At 29.9% G+C, this 10,950-nt stretch overlaps 1 protein-coding gene across 1 annotated transcript; it reads left to right on the top strand.

The window, feature by feature from the left end:
• The first annotated feature begins 6,822 nt into the window (after positions 1-6,822).
• Positions 6,823-9,641, top strand: LOC107918134 (uncharacterized). The gene is made up of 6 exons (XM_016847664.2): positions 6,823-7,020; positions 7,128-7,383; positions 7,455-7,528; positions 8,271-8,406; positions 8,529-8,810; positions 9,063-9,641. Exons 2-6 carry the CDS (start codon positions 7,264-7,266, stop codon positions 9,324-9,326), a joined length of 876 nt encoding a protein of 291 aa, XP_016703153.2. The 5' UTR covers positions 6,823-7,020; positions 7,128-7,263; the 3' UTR covers positions 9,327-9,641.
• The last annotated feature ends 1,309 nt before the right edge of the window (positions 9,642-10,950 follow it).

The raw sequence follows: 10,950 nt of genomic DNA, 5'->3' as shown, positions 1-10,950 counted from the left end.
AAACTTTCACACACATATTATAAGCATGGAAAATAATATTAAATTATTTTTCTGACTCAGATTTGTGGTCTGGGAACCACTATTCCAACTAGGGTCTAAACCAAGCTGTTACACAATGTACCCTCATAGGTAATTCACATATATTATCAAAACAATCTATTAAAACTTCATTCAAGCTAATTTTAAAATCATGCCAAATTCAACCTAAATTTTGCCTATAACATATCACTTATGCATCAAATTAAACATTTCATATTAAATCTCAACATAACACATATATTCTTATATATAAGCAACTAATATCATCTTATAATATCATGTACATTCATTTCTCAAAATGACAAATATAAAACATCCTAGGTACATGCCGACACAAAAAGAAACATATGTCACCATGTTTTAAGTTCGGGATTGTTGTGGATACCGAATCAACAATCAACTTTAACACCTAACCTGCACACGGAAAACGAACCGTATGCTGAGTATGAACTCAATGGTATTTCTATAATCTGAATGCTTAAAGGTAAATTAATATAACATATACATTAATTCATACAATAACCATAGTTATATAATTAATCAATTCATAGAGATGCTTTTATAACACTGTCAATTCTTATCATTCACTATCCCAGATAGCTTTTCAAAATGTAAACTCAATTCATTTGAACAAACAAGGTTGTTTATTTGTAACCAATTCATAAATTCACAATTCTTATGTTTCTATCCACATCTCAATTCATCATTCAATATCAATCATGTCACTGTTTAATTCAATTACCCCTATTAACATGACTCGGACTCGGACGGATACACGAATCCAACCAAAACACACCAGTTTGGCACCTAATGCCTCATCGGATAAATCGAAGTAACAAGTTGACACCCAGTGTCTCATCGGCCTTGCCAAAGTAAATTGGTACCCAGTACCTCATCGAATTTATCCGAAGTAATAATGTGACACCCAATGTCTCATCGACTCGAAGTCGAAGTATCCTTGAACTCTTCCAATCCTATGGCATGCCATCTATATCCGACTCAGCCCGATACAGTTAATAAGGTTTTCAATTTCTCAATTCAATTACAATCAATATCCATATCATTTCAAATAATCATATATATTTATAAAATCAATTCAATTCAAATCAATATCAAAATATCTTATACTCACCTCAATTACTTACCATGAACATTAAATTAAAATACAACAATTTAATAGTTAAATTTGGATTATAGAAATACAAACTGTAATTTCCGAGCTACACCTCATCGATTTTATCTTTTCCTTTTTTAGCCGAAGTTTCCGATACAATGTTAGCTATGGAATTAAAACAATTTAAATTCATCAATACAATACAATTTCACATTGAATATTTCAATTTTTATTCAACTTTTGCCTGAATTCTAATTTAATCCTTAAACCAATACTAACTTTATTTCTTGAAAATTAGTTCCATATTTTCATTCAATTTCCACTTTAGACTAAATTCAACTCTTTAATTTCACTTAAATCCCTAATGAAATTTTATCAATTTAGTCCCTATAATTCAAAACTTATATTTTATTTTATAATTCAATCCCTTTTTCATTTCTAACTTAAAATTCTATCAATTTAGTCCCAAATACTTAAAATTACTTAACATGAACATCATCTAAAAATTCAACATTTTCTAAAATTTCAACATAGATTAAGTAGTATTTGATATTAGGATTCTAAAAACATAAAAATTACAAGAAAATGACTAAATTGACTTATAATTAAGCTTTGAACTTGAAACCTTAATTTTTCTTTTTCTTTTTCTTTCTCCCCTTTCCCTTCTCTATTTCATTTCTTGCTTTTGTTCTTTTTAATTCTTTTTTCTTTTATTCTTTTTATTGATTTGTTTATTATTTAATTATCATTGTAATAATATATTATTATATTATATACTTAAATATTAAGTATTCATATCTTAATATTTTATACATATGTATAGTATTTGTACACTTGTATTTACTTATTACCATACAAGTGTTACATATGGTTTATTTTCTCATTTAATCCATTTACTTTTATTTAATTAATAATTAAACTTTCACCCTTTATTCAGTTGAGTCCTTACACTTTATTACCCTTAATTTAAGCTAATTCACCTAACCAAAACCTAATTAACCACACAACTATCTTCGTAAATATTTTTAATAAATATTTACAAATCTATTTTACAAAAATAGAGATCCAAAAGTACACTTTCCGGTACCCGTGACTATCAGATCATTACACATGGCCATGCTGAAATAAGTGTGATATGAGATATCACACTTATTTGTTTATTGTAGTCTACTCAGAATATCAAGAAATATGAGATTGGACTATACAAGTGTGACTATACCATGAATTGTGTCCAATCTAGATTTAAAGGATAAAAGGATATGATACATAAAAAGTTTATCACAAAAAAGTTATGCTGAATCACGACTTCTTGTAACTTGGGTAGCAATGATGCATTGCTAGATGTCACTCATTGCTTGTAACATTAGAGATGTTCTAGTATTACTACTAACGTTACAAGAATCTACAGAGTCACACTCTATTGGTAAAGCGAACATACTTCACGCTAATAGAATGGGCGTATACCCTCCTATATAAAATTATGCTGGATTCTTATCCTTGGCTGATAAATATCGCCTGGTGGACAGAATCTCCTGCCGGACAATATTACTTGACGAATAGTATCACCTGATAGACAAAAAATAACCTGGTGGATAGAATTACTGAGCAAATAGGATTAGGAGGATACGCCTCATAACATCTTTCTAGAGTTAATATTTATGGAAGTTAGTATTCTTATGAAAAGAATATAATTTTAATATCTTCCATAATTTTCTCTGAGAAGTAAAAGGGAAATTATTTCATTTTTAATATATATGATATTAATAAAAGGAATACAATCTCGGATTATGTAGGTGTGGGTAAGAAAATCAAACTAGGTCTAGTAGCCAAAAGTTTGTATTCTCTCTAAAAAAGTTCAAAGAGTCTTGTTGTTCGTGATTAACTGAGTGGACTACATAGAGGTCAAAACACTTTATTGCAACTTAGATTAACATTGCGCAAGGATTTTAACTAACAACATTTTTCATCGTTTTCAGTTTTAAAAGGTATATCTTAAACCTTATTTTAACCTGATTCATTTCTCATACCTAGATCCGTGGTTGACGATAGTCAAAATAATTTTTTCGTTGTGCCATAGGTAGAGGTGTGCATGGGCTGGACAGGGCTCAACTAAAAATTTAGGCCCGTTTGCTAGGCCCAGGCCTGGCCCGGCCCAAAAAATGGGCCTAAAATTTTGCCCAAGCCCAACTCAAATAAAAATGTTAAAACTTAAGCCCGACCCGGCCCGCCTATATCAATTTTTATATAATTTTAAAATATATAATACATCAAAAATACTAAAAACATCAAAATAAATATTTCCCAACAAATTAAAAATAAATTTTAAAAAATATGTATACTTAAATAACACTAAGATAGATGTAACTTAAAAATCAAATGTCTCTAAAATAATAACAAAATTAACAAATGTCTTTAAAATAATAACAAAATTAACAATAAAATAAGTTTTATAAAGTATCCAAACAATAACAACAAAATAGTAGCAACATAATAGTAAAATGGTAACAAAATAAGGAGAAAATAATAAGAAAATAATATTAAAAAACAAAAAAAATAGATTTTTTTTCTTTTAGTGAATTCGAGCCGCGCCGAGCCAGGCCAAAATGGCCATACCCGAGGCCCGGCCCATTTTTTAAACTGGCCTTATTTTTTGTCCAAGCCCATTTTTCTGGCCTATATTTTTACTCAAACCCTCCCACATTTTGGGCAGGCCTTCGAGCTGGGCAGGCTGGCCCGACCCATGAACAGGTCTAGCCACGGGGCATACTAGCGATCCAGCATTATCAAGTAGATCCCATATTTGCGGAGACATAAATGTGAACACATATACATAGATTCCCATACACAATTTTAACTTACGGACCTCTACTGGAATATGCCACCTTGGCAAGCTAAGCGAGTTCATAATGCGAACTGCTTTGTGGACTTCTTTGGATCTTGCCATAACCGTGGAATTGCATCCATCCATACAACTTAAAGCCTTCGACTTTGTAAATTCCTTTACGTCCCATAAATGGCTCTCATATACGTCCAATAAAGGACTCTTATATACGTCCCATAAAGGGCACTCATATAATAGTGCGCACCTTTCTCCGTACAGCCCGCTTGAACCCCATTCACAATTTGCATTTACATGCCATATCGAAGGCAAATCACACATCATAGTCCCTTCTCCATCTTCCATCTCAATCACATTTTGACAACCCTTCATAATTTCGTATAATTCATACACATGCATTTTATACACAAGTATTCTACATCCTTAACTTTCATCCCTTTTCTTAAATCCGGGAACATAGAAAAGTTAGGAAGCTTACTAGCTTGAGAAATCATCAGCCACTTATGCACAAACTTTAGCTACCTTCTTCCATGCAAACCATTACTTAATCTTTCTTTCTTTCAATCCAGACCAGTGAAGAAGCTGAAGAAAGAACAGAAAAATAAGAGAACCACATCGGAGAATAACGTCTCTCCCTTATATACTACTCACGCACTTCCTTCACTAAGGTCAATTTCAATAACCAAGTGTGCAAATCTATAATCATCATGTTTCCCACTAAAAAATTTCTAGTTTAAATGTAATCTGACTGCTCTTGAAATCAATTTTTTTATCAACCAATATACCAGTTGCTATTATTTCCACTAAAGCCCGCTTAAATTTGTAAGCTTTTCAAATTAGTCTCCAAAATTATCATTTCTACCTTAACGTTTTGAGATGTGACATTCAATCCCAACCAACCCTATCCCCTATCCCCAATCCCCAATTATCAAAAGAAAAATTATATTTTCTTCAAAAAAATTAATTATATTGAAAATTAGTACATTTAGAGATGATAAATGTACCATAGAGGCCCCTACATTATGAGTCAGATTACATTTTGTCCCATTTACTCAAAAGTGAGGAAATTAGCCCTATAACTGGTCATTCCATTAAAAATTCCATCCATTTTTAAATGATGTGGTTGAAAAAAATAAATAGACAATAGCACATGGCATGCAGGTATACCTCAAGCTGACATGTTATTTGACACATCAACAAATATTTAAAAAAAATGGAAAGTCCTAAAAGATCAATAAAAGTTTATAATAATTGTTCAAAAAACTACATTTAGAATCGTCCCTTGTGAATTAAACGAATGTAACTATCTAGCACAAAAGCTATTAGATAAAAAAATCTTCTATGGCTTTGTTTCTCATTTTCTATCAAAAGTACTTTTGAAGTCAAAAGAGCTTTTGACTCCTCTAAAACCATAAGATCAGAAATACTTCAAAAGCACTATTTTTACTTTTACTTTTGGGAAGAGACTTCTGGAATTAAATAATATTTTAAACCCTTATTTATAACCCAATGTATCTTATGTAATATTTATATTGGGTATATAATTATTTTCCTATTAAAATTTATTTCAAATAAATAACACTGTATATATAAATTTGTAATGATTATATTTTAATAATATTTAAAATAATGATTATATATTCAAATTAAAGTTTACAAATAATTAATATTAATTATTTAAAAATATTTAAAATTTATATTTCACTATCAAAATATTAATAATGAGTTACAATAAATTATTTTTTATATTCTTACTAAATTATCGTAATATTAATGAATTGTAACATTATTTAAATGTATACTCATACTTCACAATATCATGCCTAAAATGAATATTTTATTTTTAAAAGTACTTTTTTTTTTCAGTAACACTAAACTTTTAAATATTAAATCAAACTTTTCCAAAATATTTTTTTACATACTTTTCAAAAACAATTTTAAAAAGCAATGAGAAACTAACCCTATATCTATAACATACACATATGTATATAAGCACAAGTTTAAAATTTTTTTGAATTGACGAGAATGTCTTTTATTTTCTATCATATTACTAAATTTACAATTAAAAATAATTATAATATTTAATTTAAAAATATTAATTAAAAATAAAATAAAATAGAAGTGGTGATAATTACACATAAAAATAATTAGAATTTAAATTACAATTATTAGTTAAAAAATTATGTTAATTTTAAAATAGAGTTATTAATTGAATAGAACTTTAAGCAAAAGATATAGGATAAAATTTGTGATAATTATAGTTAGGGAAATTATTTGGTACACTAGTAATGAAATTTTTAAACTTCACAATTAGGGCCAAGGGATTGACAAATGTCCTATAAGAATATAATAAAATATTTTAAAAAATAAATAATTAGAAAAAAGAAACACTGACAAAATTTTGAGGTTGTGGAATAAAAAAGAGAGTATATTATCAGTGCACCAAATAATAAGCTTTATAATTATAATTACAATTATTAGTTAATTTTTTTATGTAAACAAAAATTGTGATAATTTTATTGATGTAAAATAGGCTTATTACTTAAATAGGGTTCTAAGCATATTAATTATCACTTAATTAATATTAGAGTTAATTATATTAATTAATTATCAGTTTAAATAATATTACTTTACACTAATTATATAAAGTAAAACTATATTATGTGTTCTAACATGTTAAAAATTTTTAATTATTATTTGAAAATTTCTATTTTAATATTTAAATTGATGGATTAATATATTATAATTAATAATTCAATTAAAATAATTTATTTTACACTTCTGCAATTTAAAAAATAATATTTAAAAAGTAATTAAATATCAAACGCATGAAATCACATTAGAACTAGTTTATACTGAAAATTAGTAGATTTAGTTTTAGAGAGGCGGAAATGGAATAGAGTACAGAGCACATGGTGTCGTCGGCATCTGAAAAGGCAAACCAAAAAGAAAAGAAGAGAATAATAAAATCACAGACAGAGGGCGGTACAATATTCAAAAACCAACACACCCAACACAAGTGATAGAGGTGAGAGAAAGTCGACTCAACTCAAACTCGACTCGACTGCAGTCAATTTATAATTACTAGAATACCACTCTCACTCTCTCGCTAACTCCATTTCTACTTTCCATCAGATCCCCTTTTCTTTCATTTCATTCAAATCGAATTCTCTCTCTCTCTCTCTCTCTCGCTTTGTTTCTTCAATTAGAAGCGTTTCTTGTTATTCTTTGGGTGGTTTTGAGAGTGGAATCAGAGAAAACCCAAACGAAAATGGAGAGGAGTACTCCAGTGAGGAAACCACACACTTCCACTGCAGATCTTCTCACTTGGTCCGAGACTCCTCAACCTGATTCCTCCGCCTCCGCCGCTCGTCCCACCCGCCCTCATCAGGTCCTTTTAAAGAAAAAACTTTTCTGGTATGTTATTAGTGTTTTTTTACTGATATTTTAAATCAATGGCAGCCGTCGGATGGGATCAGAAAAGTGGTGTTTGGAGGTCAAGTGACCGATGAAGAATTTGAAAACTTAAACAAACGGTGAGATCTCCTTCCACCTTCTTCGTCCCCTTAAGAATCCTCTCTTCATTTTCATTTTCCTTCTTTATTTATCTTGAAACATTTTGTAGCTCTATGCCTGGTTTTATAAAATATACTTTCAGAAGCTTCGAGCTGTTACCATAATTTCGCTGTTTGTATTGTTTTTTTCAGTTCTTCCAATATCTCATAAAAAATACCGTTTTGAATATTTTGAAAAAAATATTGGATTTCGAATCTGCGCGTTCTTTGAATTTTTTTTTGAGGTTTGATCTGTTCATTTATCCGTGATTAACAACAATGATTCGTTGGATCTCTCTTCTGATCCAACTTTGGCAACCGTTGATGGAGATCTAACTGTACTAACTGTAACTATTGAGCAAACCAATCATGTTTCACTGCTCGGAATTACTAATGCTTCGCCGAATTCCGAGGTTTGATGATTTTAATATACGATAGTTAAATCAGTTGAAGATGAAATGTTTGAAAATAATTTCTTTTACTAAGATTTCCTTGTTTGTTGGCATTCATTCTTTAAGTAATGCTCAGCAAGGTGTTTAAATTTGTTCCATTATTCTTTTCTTCGTCTCTGTCGCAGTTGATAAGTGAGTTTGTTAGGATAAACCAATTAACCATTAAGCTTGTATTGGAATGAGAAAAGGAATTTGTGCTTGATAGATTTTGCATCTTCTTGGTTCCTCTACATTTGGTTTTATGCTGCTTAATCATCTGTTGTGGTTTCCAGGAAGCCTTGTTCTGGATATAAAATGAAGGAGATGACGGGTAGTGGCATTTTCGCAGCCAATGGAGAAAATGATGAATCAGAACTAGGCAGTGCTAATCCTATTCCAAACAGCAAAACCGGACTACGAATGTACCAGGTATGCATTCAGTTCTTTTGTTGTTCTCATCATGATCAATATAGTAATTCATACCAATCTTAAGACGTTTAAACATTATACTTCTATCATTCATTAAATATTTTGATGTTTGGCATTGTCAGCAAGCACTAGCTGGAATTAGTCACATCTCATTTGCCGAGGAAGAGAGTATTTCCCCAAAAAAGCCGACTACTCTTCCTGAAGTGGCTAAGCAGCGTGAGCTAAGTGGAACACTAGATGGTGAGGATGCAAAGTTGAAGAAGCAACTCTGTGATGCAAAGTGCAAGGACCTTAGTGGACATGACATCTTTGCACCTCCACCTGAAATTTTACCAAGGCCGATAACTGTACGTGCATTGGCATTGAAGAACAATTTTGACATGGGAGAACCTGATACACGCAATGTAAGTACATGTTAAAACTCATTGGATTTTGTCAAATTGGTATGCCACTTTTTCTATAGATTACTCGCACAACCAATTGTACTTAAGATAGTTAGGAGTCCCATAGAGCTGGGCATGGAATAAGTAGGAGATTGACATTTATGACTTTCTGTGCTTCAATTTCACGTGCTTCCTTTTTGAGGTTTGCCTTTAGCATCAATAATTAAAGTTGAATATCTATTAGGTTGTTGAATTTGGATTGTTATTTTGTAGCCTGCTGGAAGTGGCTTGCCAAGTGAGGAGGCTTCGGTTAAGACAGCAAAGAAAATTCATGATCAGAAATTCGCTGAGCTCTCAGGAAATGACATATTTAAGGATGATGTTCCTCCAGGTTCTGCTGAGAAACCACTCAGTGCTGCAAAACTGCGGGAGATGAGTGGCAGTAACATCTTCGCTGATGGGAAGGTAGAGTCTCGAGACTACTTTGGTGGTGTTCGCAAACCCCCTGGCGGCGAAAGCAGCATTGCTTTGGTTTAACTTAGCTTTCTCTAACCCTGTCAAATTGCTTCAGCCGTGTCTGGTGTTTGTCTTTAGTGGGGGTGTGATTGTGTTATGACTTTTTCCATTGTGGGTTTTGGGATTATGTCTTTAGGGGTTAACATTTCAACATGAGGTATGGACATATGCTAATTGCTCTGTTTGTCCATTATCTTGTGTTTTTCAGTCCCATCTTGGTGAAGGCCTTGGGCTGTTTTAGATTTTAATTTGTTGCTCAGTGGGTCATTTTTATTACATTGTTGTAAAAGATCATACTTGACCTACGTACTTATTTTGGTCAGCTTCTTGATTTAACCGCTTCGTTGAATTGATAGTATTTGACCTACAAAACATCTAGGCGAAAGGAAAATTTCGGTCTTTTTATTATGACATTAGGAAAAATAAATTTTGGCTAATATCTATGATATATAAAATGCCTAATTGAGATAATGTAAGAAGTCAAATTGATATTATCTCGGGAAATTATTAAAATACCCTAATTTTATGGGTATATTCTTATAAGGATTTATTTTTTAATCTTTTCATACTTTTATATATTTTCAAAAAAAAATACAAAAGAAATTATTTGAGAATCAAACACTAAATTAACAAATTTGTATAAAACTTCTTACCACTCTAATGATCATTTCTTGAAATATTTTTATACTATATTTGCAATATAAAATATTTTTATTTACTTTAAGGGTGGATATGATAAAATCTAGTATATAAAAAATTCTTAAATTATTATACTTTGTCTAAGTAAGTGTTTATTCAATTTTTATAATTAATTAGGCATTTATTTTACAACTATATTAATCTTAAATTATGGTTGGAGCAATAGACTTCTAGAGAGTACAATGAGAAGATTGTAATTTTTAACTTGGTGTAATTTTGAATTAGTATGATCTTTAAACTTTATCCTATGAGGTGTTTGGTGTAAAATTGTGATGGCTGGGAATGTTATTATCAGACAAATTATTTTATAATGATTAATATATATTAAAAAGTATCGGTTTATATTCTTAATTTTAAAAAATATTAATTTATTTTAATATTTTTATTATTAACAAATATTTGAATTAAATATTTAACAACAATATTTTCAACCATCTTTATTATTAGAAAACATTTAAATCAATCCACAATTTATTTTTTTGTTCACATTTTGATCAAGTATGTTATATGAATACATTAAAAAAAAAACAATTTGCATATCAACTTAAGATTGTGAATATGCACATATATTACAACATTTTCTTCCTTACATTTTACATCGAAATTCAATTGTATTTATATATTGTCTAAAACTTGAAATTATTCTAATACTAAAATTTGATTCAATAAAAAAATAAATATTAAAATTAAGTTAATACCCTATATACAAATTAAAGAAAAGCAAATTTTGTCTTAACAACTCTTTTCTATTTTCCATTTACATGAGAAAGTTACTTTCCCACCAATTATCAATGGAATCACTTTCCATTATCCACATAATGTTACATTTCAAGGAAAATAAACCAATTTTAACATATTAAATGTTGTAATCACATTCCAATTAATTAAAATCCTTGGAAAGTGATAACCTTTTATCATACTAAACGCACTTTATTTTTGGATTGGA

This window comes from Gossypium hirsutum, chromosome A01 (assembly GCF_007990345.1).
Source record: "Gossypium hirsutum isolate 1008001.06 chromosome A01, Gossypium_hirsutum_v2.1, whole genome shotgun sequence".
Classification (NCBI taxonomy): Eukaryota; Viridiplantae; Streptophyta; class Magnoliopsida; order Malvales; family Malvaceae; genus Gossypium; species Gossypium hirsutum.
Note: the sequence above shows the minus strand (reverse complement) of the source record. Positions and strands in the feature narration are given on the sequence as shown.